General features: G+C 46.9%; 1 protein-coding gene across 1 annotated transcript in view; it reads right to left on the bottom strand.

Annotated features, from left to right (window-relative positions):
- LOC147120884 (endothelin-1) overlaps positions 1 to 18124 on the bottom strand; it is a 67840-nt gene that overhangs the window by 5268 nt on the left and 44448 nt on the right. Inside the window, exon 3 of the mRNA XM_085977481.1 lies at positions 2088 to 2216. Within this exon, the coding sequence (XP_085833607.1) occupies positions 2088 to 2216 (129 nt within the window). The remainder of the gene's footprint in view (positions 1 to 2087; positions 2217 to 18124) is intronic.

Raw genomic sequence — 18124 nt, 5'->3', positions numbered from 1 at the left:
AGGGAATTGGATGCAATATTTCCAAATTCGCTGACGACACTAAACTAGGAGGAGGGGTGGGCTCTGATGAGGATGTCAGGAGGCTACAGTGCGATTTGGACAGGTTGGGGGAATGGGCGGATACGTGGCAGATGCACTATAATGTGGATAAATGCGAGGTTATCCACTTTGGGGGTAAAAACAGGAGGGTAGATTATTATCTAAATGGCAATAGATTGGGAGATGGGGAAGTGCAGAGGGACCTGGGTGTTCTTGTGCACCAGTCACTGAAGGAGAGCATGCAGGTGCAACAGGCGATTAAGAAGGCAAATGGTATGTTGGCCTTCATATCAAGGGGGTTCGAGTATAGGAATAGGGATACCTTACTACAGCTGTACAAGGTGCTGGTGAGACCGCATCTGGAGTATTGTGTACAGTTTTGGTCGCCCCATCTGCGGAAGGATGTTCTTGCCATGGAAAGAGTGCAGCGGCGATTCACCAGGCTGATACCTGGAATGGCGGGAATGACCTACGAGGAGAGATTGAATAGTTTGGGCTTTTACTCACTGGAGTTTAGAAGATTGAGAGGGGATCTCATCGAAACATATAAAATTATGGCAGGCCTGGACAGGCTGAATTCAGAGAGAATGTTTCCAATGGCCGGGGAGCACAGAACCAGGGGCCACAGTCTAAAAATAGCGGGCAAATCATTTAAAACAGAGATGAGGAAGAATTTCTTCACTCAAAGAGTGGTGAGCCTGTGGAATTCCCTGCCACAGAGGGCTGTGAAGGCTAATTCAATAAATATTTTCAAGAGAGAATTGGATATATTTCTGAAGGCTAAGGGGATTAAGGGTTACGGAGAAAAGGCGGGGACGGGGTACTGAACTGGTAAGATCAGCTATGATCTCAGACGAAGATCAGCCATGATCTCATTGAATGGCGGAGCAGGCTCGAAGGGCCGAATGGCCTACTCCTGTTCCTATCTCTATGTTTCTATGTTTCTCTATGTTTTAATACACCCAGCCAGAGTCGGCAACCCTGCAGCCGGGGCTTAAAGGGTTAAATTACGAGGGCAGGTTGCTTAAACTTGGCTTGGATTCCCTTGAGTTTAGAAGATTGAGAGGGTGATCTGATCGAGGTGTTTAATATGATAAAAAGTAGATAGAGAGAAACTGTTTCCACTTTTGGGAGAATCCAGTACAAGGGGGCACCACCTTAAAATTAGAGCCGGGCCGTTCAGGGTGATGTCAGGAAGCACTTCTTCACACAAAGGGTAGTGGAAATCTGGAACTCTCTCCCCCAAAAGGCTGTGGATGCTGCTTCAAGACAGAGGCCAACAGATTTTTGTTGGGTACGGGTATTAAGGGATATGGAGCAAGGGCAGATAAATAGAATTAAGATACAGATCAGCCATATTCTAATTGAATGACGGAACAGGCTCGAGGGGCTAAATGGCCTTCTCCTGTTATGTTTACGTGTGCATGCATATCCGTATTTTTTAAATTCGTTCCTGGGATGTGGGCGTCGCTGGCAAGGCCAGCATTTATTGCCCATCCCTAATTGCCCTTGAGAAGGTGGTGGTGAGCCGCCATTTCAGAGGGCAGTTAAGAGTCAACCACATTGCTGTGGGTCTGGAGTCACATATAGGCCAGACCGGGTAAGGACATTAGTGAACCAGATGGGTTTTTATGACAATCCGCTAGTTTCATGGTCACCACTACTGATACTTGCTTTTTTTTAAATTCCAGATTTATTTAATTAACTAAATTTAAATTCCCCAGCTGCCGTGGTGGGATTATTAACTCACGTCACTGGATCATTAGCTGAGGCCTCTTGATTACTAGTCCAGCAACATAACCAGTATGCGACTGTACCCTTGTGTGCACATTCGTGAGTGTGCGCACGTGTCCAGTGTGCGCGTGAGGATGTAAATGCGCACGAACCGCGCGCGCTGTTTGAAATGACTTCATGTTGCCAGCAAGCTCCCAACAAGTGTGGCAGTGGTAATGTGTGTGCGGGAAGGCCGTACTGTGGCAGTGCACTCAGTCCGTGTCGAGCCCATTGCAACCAGCACGGACTTGACTGGTCTTACTCCTAAGACATACCGTAGCGCTCTGGTTGGTGAGTGACAGAAGCTCCAACACTTTGCATTGCTGGCCTTGGTGCATAAACATCGACTCAGTTCCCGCTTCCGGCGCTTCAGAGGATTCCCCAGTCCATACGGAACAACTTGTCTGCACGGAGGAAAGTCACAGTTAGAGCTCTCAGTCGCCAAGTGACGGCAGTGGATAACGATGTATTCCCAGATTGAGAACATTGCCTACAGAGTGTCAGCCAGTGGCTCGGTGGGCAGCACTCTCTCCTCTGAGTCAGAAGGTTGAGGGTTCAAGTCTCGTTCCAGAGACTCGAGCACAAAAATCTAGGCTGACCCTCCAGTGTAGTACTGAGGGAGTGCTGCACTGTCGGAGGTGCCGTCTTTCAGCTGAGACGTTAAACTGAGGCCCTGTCTGCTCTCTCAGGTGGATGTAAAAGATCCCATGGCACTATTTCAAAGAAGAGCAGGGGCGTTCTCCCCGGTGTCTTGGCCAATATTTATTCCTCAACCAACATCACTGGAACAGATTATCTGGTCGTTATCTCATTGTGGGAGCTTGTTGTGTGCAAATTGGCTGCTGGGCTTCCAACATTACAACAGCAACTACACTTCAAAAGTACTTCATTGGCTGTAAAACGCTTTGAGAAGACATGGTCGAAATGCAAGTTTTTCTTCATTTTACGGGAATCTTTAATTCAGATCATGCATGTTGGAACACGAGAGAAAACAATTAACACAAAGACTTAAACGTATAACTCAAACAGGTCTTTACTGGTTGGAGGTAGGGACTATACGTAGGTCTTTACTTCATGCCCACAGGCGGGAACTGAGGGGAGATCAGTACCCACAGTACTATTTATACCCCTATGGCCAGGAGTGGTACTGCGTATCACTACGCCCTACAAGTAGTGCAGTCCTGTCCATAGGTTCAAAGTAGCACACATATTACATACACAACATTCCTCCCTTCCTAGCTTTACAGTCATCTCCCCATTTAACATAACGTAATAACATATATACATATATAACTTCAGGTTTACATAACAGAATAACATAGATACATAGATAACTTCATGTCAAAACAGATCACAGATTCAGTCTCTGCGGAAAACAGTTCACAGATTCAATCTCTGTGGTGGAGTCGGTTCACGTTGCTGGAGTGACTCATTCAATAGTCCTTCCATGGATTTAACAGTTTGAACTTCCGAACTGAATTGGCTCCGTTCGGAGGGACCACGTGTGTGATCTGGTAGAGGTAATAATGGTTCAGATGGGTCATCTTCTGTTTCGACTTTTCCTTTTCTGCTTCTTGGAGACTCTCTGGGCTCCACTGTCAGCTGCCAGCTGCATGCGCAGTTCCTCCTTCTCTTCCTCCTTTTTCCGTAGTAGAGCCACCTTCTCCCGATGTTCCGTAGACTTTCGGTGCTCCTCCATGATTTCTGTATGGTGGGAGTCGAAGTTACAAGTTGGGCAGGACAGGACATAGTAATATTCGGTGTCATCCTGATCTAGGCCAGCGAGAGGGTCTTCTATTTCCTCCATACCCAGCTGGGCATTAGCCAGCTTTTGTTCCAAGTCCAGACATCTTTCCTGAAGAGACTTCTTCATGCGTACCTCTTCATCCAGCTTTTTCTGGGCTTTCAGCAAGTCGTTTACTAATGACCTCATTTGAGATTTTACTACTTCAACTTCTTTTGGAGATTGATTGATCGGACTATTCAATCCCTCTACCGGAGCAGCTGTTTCAGCGGTCTGTTGTTCTACGTTGACGTGAGTCAGCGTACTTTTGGCATCCAAGGGCTGCTCTGTTGCAGTCATCTCAGTCTGTGTTGCCACCTCAGCTCTTCCAATAACCTTTGAGAGCTCCGAACCCCTTTCGTTTGAATATTGAAGTTCGTGTTCAAGTTTTTCCCATTTCAGAGTCCTGTCCTTCAGCATATGCAGGAGTTGGCTGACCGTTAACTCCTCTGACATCAGACGTTTTGTGTGCTCCTGCTCCATTTTCTCCATCAGCTGCTTCTGTTGTCTTTCCAGATTCTCCAACTCTATATCAAAGAACTCTTTCGTTGCATTCAACTCTTGCTCAAAACGGCGAAGCATTTGTTCTAATTGCTGTTGTAGTTTGAAATGGAGTTGAGTTCGAGCCCGGTGTCCCTCAGAAATGTGCATGTCAGTAGACTGGACAGACTCAGAATTCTCTATCTCAGTGGAATTCTGTGCTGAAACTTTGTCTTTTGCACACGGGTTGGTCTTACCATCATCAGTTCCAGAGTCTGGGTTGATTATGTTCACCGAGTTCTCACTCGTTATTGTTTGTAGGAAATGCCAGTCCATATTCATTTTCCTAATCCACTCCCGTCCTAGTAGTGGAGGACCTCCTTCAGATATCACATATAAGTCCATTATTTGACTGTCATCGCCCTTGTGGACCACTGCAACCTCTATTTTCCCGATGGGGTACACTCTTTGCCCCGTGTATGTTTTCAATATAATCCCCGTATCCTGTAGGGGAATATGTTGGAATAACTTTCCGTAATCTTTCTTATTTATGACCGTCAATGCCGATCCAGTGTCCAATTCCAGTTTTACTTGGACTCCTTCTATCTGAAGAGTGACCCAAATTGTCTGGAGGTCTGCACCCTTACCAGCGTTGAGTACTCTTAAGCTAGCCAGTCCATTACAGCTTAAGCTAGCCAGTTCATTACTGCTAGCGTCTGAATCGGACTCCTGTTCGGTCACCTTGTGTACCTTTGCGTATTTTCCTTGCGGTGACTTCTTGTTGCTGGTCTTCTTCCCTGACCTGCATACTCTAGCTATATGTCCAAGCCTACCACAAGTTCTACATTCTTGGTTTTTAAACCAACACTGGTTCTGATCATGCGTTGTCTTTCCACAACGATAACATTTGCCAGAACTCACACCCAATTTGTGTGCACTGAGCTCCGGTGACCGTAGCTGCATTACTGCCGTGCCTCTCACTGCGGCTTCGTGTGCTGCTGCCATAGTGACCGCCTTCTCAAGCGTCAGCTCATTCTCCTCGAGCAGTCGCTTTTGTGTATCCTGTTTAAATAAACCACACACAAATTTGTCTCGTAGTGCATCTGTCAGTCCCGTTCCAAACTGGCAATATTTCGCTAATTTACGCAATTCCAGCAAATATTCAGCATTGCTTTCATGCTGTAGCTGCCTTCTGTCGTAAAATTTAAATCGTTCCGCTAGCATCAGCGGCGTGGGGTTTAGATGATCTTTCAGGACAGTAACAATCTCATCGAACGTCTTATCCGCCGGTTCATCTGGTGATAACAGGTGTTTCAATTGCCCGTATGTCTTCGCACCCATTAAATTTAATAATGTTAGAGCTTTATCTTGGTCACGAATTTTATTGGCCTTACAATAATTTTTTACTCTTTCAACATATATGGCCCAATCTTCAAGGTCACAATCAAAGGTGCTAATATTCCCGTGTTTAGGCATTGTAGATTTGCAATTTCTCAGATTTTATTTTGTTTACTTGTTATCAAAGATGGCGGCTTCCCGCTCTTGCCGTCGTCCTCCGCCCACAAAATGGCGGTTTTCCCGCGCTTGGCGGTCTTCACCCGTCCCCCGACGCCGTCTCCCTTCAGCCCCCGAGTGCGGCCCTTATCTTCGCCGCAATCGATAGCCCGCGCTGTGCACCGCGGCTCTCGCACCTTGAGCTTCTGCAGCCGCCGCGCCTTTCAGTCCGAGTGCGGCCCTTATCTTTGGTCCCGATCGCTGGCCCGCGCTGCGCCTCGCACTTGAAGCGGCTCCCGGCCTCTGGCTCACCCGCTCGCGCGGCTCTTGCTCGCTCCCTCCCGGGCTCTGGCTTACCCGCTCGCGCATTTCACCGCGGCTCTTATCAGGGATTGCGATCGCCCTTATCTTCTCCAACTTCCCCAGCCCTGTCTTTGCAGCCAACGCTGCACGGCTTACCCCACCACCTAGGTTGAACAAGGAAACTGCAGAAAGACTTCTGTCAGTCGCTGGAAGCTGTCAGGATGGCTGCTGCACTCCAGTGCTCAGTCGCTGATGGAGGCTTCAGAGTCCTAAAGCCTGTCGCTTCTAGTGGGGTGGTGATGTTTGAAACCTCTCTTCAACTGCCGCAGGGTAAGAACCTGACTCGTCGCCAGTGTTAAGTATGTGTATTGTATTGAACAATTAACACAAAGACTTAAACGTATAACTCAAACAGGTCTTTACTGGTTGGAGGTAGGGACTATACGTAGGTCTTTACTTCATGCCCACAGGCGGGAACTGAGGGGAGATCAGTACCCACAGTACTATTTATACCCCTATGGCCAGGAGTGGTACTGCGTATCACTACGCCCTACAAGTAGTGCAGTCCTGTCCATAGGTTCAAAGTAGCACACATATTACATACACAACAGTGGGCTAGTAATTCCTGGCCTTTTAAAGCATACAAATTGTGTGAGGGAAAGAATTTGGGCCTCCACCACTTTTCTGGCCCAATGAGAAATATTTGATGGGGTGGGGAGAGCTTTATCCATCTGCCTTGCCCTTCCCCCCATGCCAACATCCGAGGAGGAGGCGGCTGGGTGGATGTTTTCAGGCGTCCTAGATTCTGCCACTTCCTCCACAGTTGGCAACGTTCGGTCCTTTAAAGGGTGTTGCCACCTTGGACTGAGTTCAGAAGAGATCTGATAGATGCCTGAGTCATAGAAACATAGAGATAGGAACAGGAGTAGGCCATTCGGCCCTTCGAGCCTGCTCCGCCATTCAATGAGATCATGGCTGATCTTCGTCTGAGATCATAGCTGATCTTACCAGTTCAGTACCCCGTCCCCGCCTTTTCTCCGTAACCCTTAATCCCCTTAGCCTTCAGAAATATATCCAATTCTCTCTTGAAAATATTTATTGAATTAGCCTTCACAGCCCTCTGTGGCAGGGAATTCCACAGGCTCACCACTCTTTGAGTGAAGAAATTCTTCCTCATCTCTGTTTTAAATGATTTGCCCGCTATTTTTAGACTGTGGCCCCTGGTTCTGTGCTCCCCTGCCATTGGAAACATTCTCTCTGAATTCAGCCTGTCCAGGCCTGCCATAATTTTATATGTTTCGATGAGATCCCCTCTCAATCTTCTAAACTCCAGTGAGTACAAGCCCAAACTATTCAATCTCTCTTCGTAGGTCATTCCCGCCATTCCAGGTATCAGCCTGGTGAATCGCCGTTGCACTCTTTCCATGGCAAGAACATCCTTCCGCAGATGGGGCGACCAAAACTGTACACAATACTCCAGATGCGGTCTCACCAGCACCTTGTACAGCTGTAGTAAGGTATCCCTATTCCTATACTCGAACCCCCTTGAAATGAAGGCCAACATACCATTTGCCTTCTTAATCGCCTGTTGCACCTGCATGCTCTCCTTCAGTGACTGGTGCACAAGAACACCCAGGTCCCTCTGCACTTCCCCATCTCCCAATCTATTGCCATTTAGATAATAATCTACCCTCCTGTTTTTACCCCCAAAGTGGATAACCTCGCATTTATCCACATTATAGTGCATCTGCCACGTATCCGCCCATTCCCCCAACCTGTCCAAATCGCACTGTAGCCTCCTGACATCCTCATCAGAGCCCACCCCTCCTCCTAGTTTAGTGTCGTCAGCGAATTTGGAAATATTGCATCCAATTCCCTGATCCAGATCATTTATATATATTGTGAACAGCTGGGGTCCCAGGACAGATCCTTGCGGCACCCCGCTGGTCACTGCCTGCCACTCCGAAAACGAGCCGTTTATTCCAACTCTCTGTTTTCTATCCGCCAGCCAGTTCTCTATCCACGTTAATACTTTGCCCCCAATCCCATGAGCCTTAATTTTGCATGATAATCTTTTGTGTGGAACCTTATCGAAGGCTTTCTGGAAGTCAAGGTACACCACATCCACTGGCTCTCCCCCATCTATTTTACCAGTTACTTCCTCAAAAAATTCCAGCAGATTAGTCAAACACGATTTACCCTTTGTAAATCCATGTTGACTCTGTCCGATCCTTTCCCCATTTGTCAAGTGCTCCGCTATTTTATCCTTAATAATGGACTCTAGCATTTTGCCCACAACCGATGTAAGGCTTACTGGTCTATAGTTCCCTGCTTTCTCTCTACCCCCCTTTTTAAATATTGGGGTAACATTAGCTACCCTCCAATCCACGGGTACTGTTCCCGAGTCAATGGAGTTCCGGAAGATGATCCTTAGAGCATCTGCTATCTCCAGGGCCACCTCCTTAAGTACCCTAGGATGTAGTTTATCAGGCCCCGGGGATTTGTCGGCCTTCAGTCCCCTCAACTTACCCAACACCATATCCCTAGAGATACTAATTTCTGTCAGCTCCTCCCTCTCATTAGTCCCTATGTTTGCCGATATTCCTGGGAGGTTATTTGTGTCCTCCTTTGTGAATACAGAACCAAAGTATGAGTTTTATTGGTCTGCCATTTCCTTATTCTCCATTATATATTCTCCCGAATCGGACTGCAAGGGACCGACTTGGGATTTTACCAGTCTTTTCCTCCTGATATACCGATAAAAGCTTTTGCAGTCTGTCTTTATGTTTGCTGCAAGTTTACTTTCGTATTCTATTTTCCCCTTCCTGATTAATCCCTTTGTCCTCTTTTGCTGTATCCTGTACTGCCCCCAATCTTCCGGTCTGGTGCTTTTTTTTGCCAGTTGATATGCCCTTTTTTTTGATTTTATGCTGTCCCTAATTTCCCTCGTTATCCACGGTTGAGTCACCTTTTTAGGTTTATTTTTATGCCAAACTGGTATAAACATGTTCTGGAATTCTTCCATTCTATCTTTGAATGCTTGCCATTGTCTATCCACTGTCAATCCCCCCAGAAACACCACCCAATCAATCTTACCCAATTCCCGTCTCATACCCTCGTAATTCCCTTTATTTAAGTTCTGGACCTTAGTCTCTGATTCAATTTCCTCACTCTCCATCTCGACTGAGAGCTCGATCATATTATGATCGCTCTGACCCAAGGGGCCTCGTACAAGAAGATTGCTGATAAGTCCCTTCTCATTGCACAATACCCAGTCTAAAATGGCCTGATCTCGAGTCGGCTCCTCGACATATTGGTCCAGATAACCGTCCCGAAAACATTCCAGGAATTCCTCCTCCTCAGAATTTTTACTAATTTGGGTAGTCCAATCAATATGTAAATTAAAGTCACCCATGATGACAGCTGTGCTCTTATCGCACGCTTCTCTAATTTCCCTTTTTATGCCTTCCCTCACCTCCATATTACTATTTGGAGGCCTATATATCACACCCACTAACGTTTTCCTCCCCTTGCTATTTCTCATTTCTACCCATACAGATTCCGTTTCATCCGAGTTAATATCCTTCCTTTCCATTGCATTAATCCCCTCCTTTACCAGCAATGCTACCCCACCTCCCCTACCTTTTTGCCGATCCTTCCTAAATATTGTATATCCCTGGATGTTAAGTTCCCAGCCTTGCCCACCCTGCAGCCACGTTTCTGTAATCCCAATCAAATCATACTTGTTTACCTCTATTTCCACAACTAATTCATCCACCTTGTTCCTAATGCTTCTAGCATTAAGATACAAAGCCTTCAGGCTTGCTTTTTTCACACTCTCATTATGAATTAGTTTGGCCCTTTGTGTTTCTCTCCTTTGCTTATTGCTTCTCACCTTTCTACCATCTATTTCTGACTTCATATGACTTCCCTCTTTTCCACTACCTAGGTTCCCATCCCCCTGCCAAATTAGTTTAAATCCTCCCGAACCGCCCTAGAAAATATTACCCCGAGGACATCGGCTCCCTCACAGTTCAGGTGTAGACCGTCCCCTTGGTACAGGTCACTCCTCCCCAAGAACTGGTTCCAATGCCTCAAGAATTTAAATCCCTCTCCCTTGCACCACTGCTCAAGCCACGTATTTAGCTTATCTATCTTACTCTCTCTAAACTTATTAGCTCGTGGCACTGGTAGCAATCCAGAGATTACTACCTTTGAGGTCCTACTTTTCAATTTAGCTCCTAACTCCCTAAATTCAGCTTGTAGGACCTCCTCCCTCTTTTTACCTACATCGTTGGTACCTACATGTACCACGACAACTGGCTGATCCCCCTCCCCCTTCAGAATGCTCTGCACCCGCTCCGAGACATCCTTGACCCTTGCACCAGGGAGGCAACATACCATCTTGGAGTCTCGGTCTCGGCCACAGAAACTCCTATCTATCCCCCTTACAATTGAATCCCCTATCACTATAGCCCTATCCCTCTTTTTCCCGCCCTTCTGTGCAGCAGAGCCAGTCATGGTGCCCTGAACCTGGCTGCTGGTGCCTTCCCCTGATAAGTCATCTCCCCCAACAGTACCCAAAACGGTAAACCTGTTTTGGAGGGAGATGACCGCAGGTGACTCCTGCACTACCTTCCTGCCTTTACCCTGCCTTTTGGTCACCCATTTACTGTCTGAGCTAGCCTTTACCTGCGGTGTGACCAACTCACTGAATGTGCTATCCACAACATCCTCAGCATCGCGTATGCTCCAGAGTGAGTCCATTTGCAGCTCCAGCGCCGCCATGCGGTCCGCTAGGAGCTGCAGCTGGACACACTTCCTGCACACATAGTTGTCAGGGACAGTGTCCCTGATTTCCCACATGGCACAGGAGGAGCATGACACGGGTCCGAGCTGCCCTTCCATGACTTAACCCTTACAATACCCTTTTATTTACTACGATTTAGCTTAATTATTGAATTCTACTTAGAATAAGTTTGTGAAAGTACTCACCAACCAGTCCTTGGATCAGCCTAAGTAACGAAGCTAGAAACTGACGGAGCTGAACTTATCATCAATTGTGTGGTACAGAGGATCATGGGGATTGCTGGACGTAAAAAGACCTTCTACCATTCTGGTAAAGAAAGACTTGCATTTCTATAGCGCCTTTCAAGACCACCGGACATCTCAAAGCACTTTACAGCCAACGAAGTACTTTTTGCAGTGGAGTCACTGTTGTAATGTAGGGAATCGCGGCAGCCAATTTGCACACAGCAAGCTCCCACAAACAGCAATGTGAAAATGACCAGGGCACTGAGGATAGCTCCCCTGCTCTTCTTCAAAATAGTGCCATGGGGATCTTTTACGTCCCGCATAAGAGATTAGCGTGTAAAGTTAAGGCGCATGGGATTGGGGGCAAGGTATTGACCTGGATAGAGAACTGGTTGGCAGACAGAAAGCAAAGAGTTGGAATAAATGGGTCTTTTTCCGAGTGGCAGGCAGTGACTAGTGGGGTACCGCAGGGATCAGTCCTTGGACCCCAGCTATTCACAATATATATAATGATCTAGATGAGGGAACTAGATGTAATATCTCCAAGTTTGCAGACGACACAAAGCTGGGTGGGCATGTGTGCTGTGAGGAGGATGCCGAGAAACTCCAGGATGATTTGGACAGGTTGGGTGATTGGGCAGAAGCTTGGCAGATGCAATATAACGTGGATAAATGCGAGGTTATCGACTTTGGTGTCAAAAACAGGAAGACAGATTATTATCTGAATGGCAATAGATTGGGAGAAGGGGAAGTGCAACGAGACCTGGGTGTCCTTGTGCACCAGTCGCTGAAGGTAAGCATGCAGATGCAGCAGGCGGTTAAGAAGGCAAATGGTATGTTGGCCTTCGTAGCGAGAGGGTTTGAGTACAGGAACAAGGATGTCTTGCTGCAGTTGTACAGGGCCTTGGTGAGACCACACCTTGAGTATTGTGTGCAGTTTTGGTTGCCTTATCTGAGGAAGGATGTTCTTGCCATGGAGGGAGTGCAGCGAAGATTCACCAGGCTGATACCTGGGATGGCAGGAATGACGTATGAGGAGAGATTGGGTCGATTGGGCTTATACTCGCTGAAGTTTAGAAGAATGAGAGGGGATCTCATTGAAACTTATAAAATTCTGACAGGACTGGACAGACTAGATGCAGGAAGGATGTTCCCGATGGTCGGGGAGTCCAGAACCAGGGGTCACAGTCTAAGGATAAGGGGTAAGCCACTTAGGACAGAAATGAGGAGGAATTTCTTCACCCAGAGAGTGGTGAACCTGTGGAATTCTCTACCACACAAGGCAGTAGAGGCCAATTCATTAAATATATTCAAGAAGGAGTTGGATATATTTCTTAAGGCTAAAGGGATCAAGGGATATGGAGAGAAGGCAGGAACAGGGTACTGAGTTTGGATGATAAGCGATGATCTCATTGAATGGCGGAGCAGGCTCGAGGGGCCGAATGGCCGACTCCTGCTCCTATCTTCTATGTTTCTATGTTTTCTATGTTTCTATGAAAGAAATCTATTGAATTTGCATTGGAATGAATCAATACTGACTGCTTTCACCGTCCCCCTAGGGAGCCTGTTCCATAGATCGCCCACTGAAATGTTGTTGCCGCAATGTTTCAGTGAAAAGAAGATTGAGCTGGAGACCTGGGGAGACATTTGGGCAATGCATGTGTGGTGTATGTAACCTGTTCCACCTTAAGAGAACTTAAGCCTGGTCCACCTTAAGAAAGGTACTACTTTCTTTGGCTGCTGTATACGTAATACCGGTGGTGACCACACCGGTATATAAGCACAGTGTAATAATATTGTATTCAGTATAGTCCGACCGCCAACCAGTAAAGACCTGTTGAATTTACTCTTGTGGTCTGTGTAATAATTCTCACTATAACACACAGACTTAACAGTGGCGACGAGTCCGATTCTTACCCTGCTCCAGTAATTTCCACGGCGACTTCGTCCACAGACAGGACGTCGAAGAGAGGTTTCCACCCTCATCACCTACTGGAAGACACGTCGAGCGGCAGGCATCGAGCAACCGGAGTGCAGAAGACATCCTGACCTCGAAGCCTCCATCAGCGACTGTCAGCTTCTTCTACTACCTAGTGGTGGGTAAGCCGGGCAGCGACGCGACAGAAAGTCAACCGCGTTGGCTGTACAGACGGGGCTGGGAAGACGGAGGAATAAGGGCGGTGAGGTCGATCGCGACTGGAGATAAGGGACGGGCCGCTTTCGAGCGAGAGGCGCAGCGCGGGACATCGATCGCGACCGGAGATAAGGGCCGCATTCGGGCTAAAGGCGCAGCGTCTGGGGAAACTGAAGGCGCGAGAGCCGCGGTGAAGCGGAGACAGCGTCGGGGGAACGGGTGAAGACCGCCAAGCGCGGGAAAACCGCCATTTTGTGGGCGGAGGACGACGACAAGGGCGGGAAGCCGCCATCTTGGATAACATTAAAAATACAATAAATTGCGATGATGCCTCAACATGGGAACATTAATGCCTTCGACAGTGATATAGAAGACTGGGCTATGTATGTAGAACGCATACAAAACTATTGTAAGGCAAATAAAATTCCTGATGCAGATAAAGCACTAACATTACTAAACTTAATGGGTGCGAAGACATACGGGCAATTGAAACACCTGTTATCACCAGATGAACCGGCGGATAAGACGTTCGAACAGATTGTTACTGTCCTAAAAAATCATCTTAACCCCACGCCGCTCATGCTAGCGGAACGATTTAAATTTTACGATAGAAGACAGCTGCAAAATGAAAGCAATGCTGAATATTTGATGGAATTACGTAAGCTAGCAAAATATTGTCAGTTTGGAACGGGACTGACAGAGGCACTTCGAGATAGATTTGTGTGTGGTTTATTTAAACAGCATACACAAAGACGACTGCTCGAGGAGAATGAGCTGTCTCTCGAGAAGGCGGTCACTATGGCAGCAGCACACGAGGCCGCAGCGAGAGGCACGGCAGTAATGCAGCTACGGCCACCGGAACTCGGTACAAACAAATTGGGTTTGAGTTCTGTCAAATGTTATCATTGTGGAAAGACAACGCACGATCAGAACCAGTGTTGGTTTAAAAACCAAGAATGCAGAACGTGTGGCAGGCTTGGCCACATAGCTAAAGTATGCCGGTCAGGAAGGAAGACCAGCAACAAAAAGTCACCGCAAGGAAAATATGCAAAGGTACACAAGGTGACAAAGAACAGTTTGACCGAACAGAAGTCAGATTCAGACGCTAGCAGTAATGAACTGGGTAGCTTAAGAATACACAACGTTGGTAAGGATACAGACCTCCAGACAATTTGGGTCACTCTTAAGATAGCAGGAGTCCAAGTAAAAATGGAATTGGACACTGGATCGGCATTGACGGTCATGAATAAGAAAGATTACAGAAGGTTATTCCAACATATTCCCTTACAGGATACGGAGATTATATTGAAAACGTACACGGGGCAAAGAGTGTACCCCATCGGAAAAATAGAGGTAGAAGTGGTCCACAAGGGCGAAGGAAGCCAAGTAATGGACTTATATGTGCTACCTGAAGGAGGTCCACCACTACTAGGACGGGAGTGGATTAGGAAAATGAATATGGACTGGCACTCCTTGAAAGCACTAACGGTAGATTCCGGGGGAAACAGCTGTCAAACCTAAACGATTGTCCAGAATATTGGATGAGGCTAAAGAGGTGTTCCAGCTGGGACTGGGAACACTGAGAGGAATTACGGCAAACATCAAGATTGATGAACATGCACAACCAACATTTTTTAAAGCCAGACCTGTACCCTATGCAATACGACCTGCGTTTGAAGCGGAGCTGGAAGCACTAGAACGTTCAGGTGTACTGTCTAAAGTAGATTGGAGTGAGTGGGCTACGTCCATTGTTCCCGTTATGAAACGTCCTGCGAACAATAAGCCAGGAGATCCAGGGAAGGTTCGCATCTGTGGAGATTTCAAAATCACAGTTAATCCGGTGCTTCACACGGTGCAGTATCCGCTTCCACGGATTGAGGATATTTTCGCTTCACTGTCTGGCGGGAAACACTTCACCAAGATAGACCTGGCGCAGGCGTACTTGCAGATGGAGGTTGAAGAAGAGTCACGCCAATACCTCACGATCAACACGCATCGAGGGTTGTACCGGTACAATAGGCTGGTTTTTGGAGTGGCATCGGCTCCAGCAATTTGGCAGAGGGCCATGGAGCAGGTATTACAGGGAATTCCAGGCACACAATGTTACCTGGACGACATTCTGATCACAGGTGATGGTGATGAACAACATCTCGCTAACTTGGGACTGGTGCTCAACAGACTGAAAGAGTATGGACTTAGAGTAAATCGGCGGAAATGTGAGTTCTTCCAGAAGCGGATCTCGTACTGTGGTCATGTCATTGACCGGGAGGGGCTTCATAAGTCTCCTGACAAGATAGAGGCAGTTGTAAAGGCTCCCGCTCCGGAGAATGTCTCTCAGTTGAGGTCGTTTCTAGGATTAATTAACTATTACCATAAATTTCTGCCAAATCTATCCATGGTACTGCATCCATTGAACGCTCTTTTACAGAAAGGGGTACCATGGGACTGGGGTGAAAACTGTAAGAAGGCATTTCGCAAAAGCAAAGAATTGATCACCTCAGAGGAAGTGTTGGCTCACTTCAACCCGACACTGCCTATTCGGTTGGCTTGTGATGCTTCTCCATATGGCATTGGGGCAGTACTCTCACATAAATTGCCAAATGGCACGGAAAGGCCAGTCGCGTTTGCATCCAGATCATTGACCTCCGCTGAGCGCAACTATGCGCAGATTGATAGGGAGGCCCTTCGCCTTGTATGGGGAGTGAAGAAGTTTAATCATTACCTACAGGGCCAAAAATTCACACTTCTGACGGACCATCAACCGTTGGTGTCCATTTTTAACCCTAAGAAGGGTGTTTTGGTGATGACAGCACAGCGTCTCCAGAGATGGTCTCTTTTCTTAGGGGCACATCAATATCAGATAGAATTCAAAGGTACGAAACAGCATGGCAATGCTGATGGCCTGTCGCGCCTGCCACTACCTGAAGATGAAGACATGACAAAAGTTGACCCTGTTGAGTTATTTCATTCGACCATTATCGAGTGTTTACCTGTCACCAATGCAAGTATTGAAAGAGAAACCAGGAACGACCCGACACTGTCCAGAGTCTACGAGGTGACAGTGAAAGGATGGCCAACACGGGGTGATCCTCTGTTACCGGCATTCTTGGCAAGGCGAGACCAGCTGTCCGTCTGCCATGGTACTTTGATGTACGGGACAAGAGTGATTATTCCTCCCAAGTTGAGGGAAAGAGTTTTAAAAGAACTACATGAAGGTCATCTGGGGGGAGTTAAAATGAAAAGCCTTGCTAGGGCTTACGTATGGTGGCCGGGTATTGACCAACAGATTGAGGAGTTAACGAAAAGCTGCACTGGGTGTCAAAAAGTGCAAAATGCACCTCCGATAACACCGCTACACCCATGGGAATGGCCTTCAGCCCCATGGCAACGCGTACACATTGACTTTGCTGGTCCATTCATGGACTCCATGTTCCTAATCGCGGTGGACGCACATTCCAAATGGCCAGAAGTCATCAAGATGAATACCACTACTTCAGAAAAGACAATTGCGGTGTTAAGAACAATATTCGCAAGGAACGGATTGCCAGAACAGATCTGTTCAGACAACGGACCACAGTTTGTATCGGAAGAATTCCAACAATTCTTAAAGAAGAATGGAGTTAAACATTATACCTCTGCCCCATATCATCCGGCGACAAACGGGTTGGCTGAAAGATTTGTCCAGACATTCAAAAAGGCTATTAAGGCCATGAATGATGATCAGATTCCGCTGCAACACAAGGTCGATAAGTTCCTGATGTCATATAGAAACGCCGATCATGCCGTGACTAACCAAAGTCCTGCTATGATGTTTTATAACAGGAGGTTGCGGTCCAAGTTGGACTTGTTAAAACCAAATGTGCGGAGGGAAGTGGAAAACAAACAGTTTCGGCATATTAACAGCAAGACCACTCGAACTTTCGACGTAGGACAACCAGTGATGGCAAGGGGCTGTGGAAACGAAAAATGGCAGTCCGGAACAATCCGGGCCAGACAAGGACCTCTGATGTACACCATAGATATTGGTCATAATGTGATAAGGCGTCATGCGGATCAACTGGTAGAGTCAAGAGCAAGGGTCGAACGCATGGTTGTGACAGAGACAGCTGTGGAAGACGTTCATGAACCTGAAGCATCTACCTCGGCCGAGAATGTACTTGATGATGATGACACCCAATACATCGGCAACCAACTAGAGGAGGCACCTCAACAACAAGAATCAGAGACCACTGAAAGGCGTTATCCAAGCCGAATCAGAAAGCCTCCTGAGAGACTGAACCTTTGAACTGTTATACCTGAAGTTATATATGTATATATGTTATGTTTATTTGGGGATATGACTGTTAAGCTAAAAAGGGAGGATTGTGGTGTATGTAACCTGTTCCACCTTAAGAGAACTTAAGCCTGGTCCACCTTAAGAAAGGTACTACTTTCTTTGGCTGCTGTATACGTAATACCGGTGGTGACCACACCGGTATATAAGCACAGTGTAATAATATTGTATTCAGTATAGTCCGACCTCCAACCAGTAAAGACCTGTTGAATTTACTCTTGTGGTCTGTGTAGTAATTCTCACTATAACACACAGACTTAACAGCATGTATCAGCAGAATTTTTTACAATTCATTCACAGGACGTGGGCATCGCTGATAAGGCCGGCATCTCTTGCCCATCCCCAGTTGCCCTCGAGAAGATGGTGGTGAGCCGCCATTTACAGAGGGGCAGTTAAGAGTCAACCACATTGCTGTGGGTCTGGAGTCACATACAGGCCAGACCGGGTAAGGACGGCAGATTTCCTTCCCTGAAGGACATCAGTGAGCCAGATGGTTTTTTACTGACAATCATGGTCACCATTACTGACACTAGCTCTTTATTCTAGATTTTATTTAATTGAATTTAAATTCCCCAGCTGCCGTGGAGAGATTGGGTCGATTGGGCTTATACTCGCTGGAGTTTAGAAGAATGAGAGGGGATCTCATTGAAACATAAAATTCTAACAGGACTAGACAGACTAGATGCAGGAAGGATGTTTCCGATGGTCGGGGAGTCCAGAACCAGGGGTCACAGTCTAAGGATAAGGGGTA

This window comes from Somniosus microcephalus, chromosome 3, assembly GCF_052327205.1.
Source record: "Somniosus microcephalus isolate GS21.2 chromosome 3, FLI_Smic_1.0, whole genome shotgun sequence".
Classification (NCBI taxonomy): domain Eukaryota; kingdom Metazoa; phylum Chordata; class Chondrichthyes; order Squaliformes; family Somniosidae; genus Somniosus; species Somniosus microcephalus.
The sequence above is the reverse complement of the archived record's forward strand: the minus strand, read 5'-3'. Positions and strand labels throughout refer to the sequence as shown.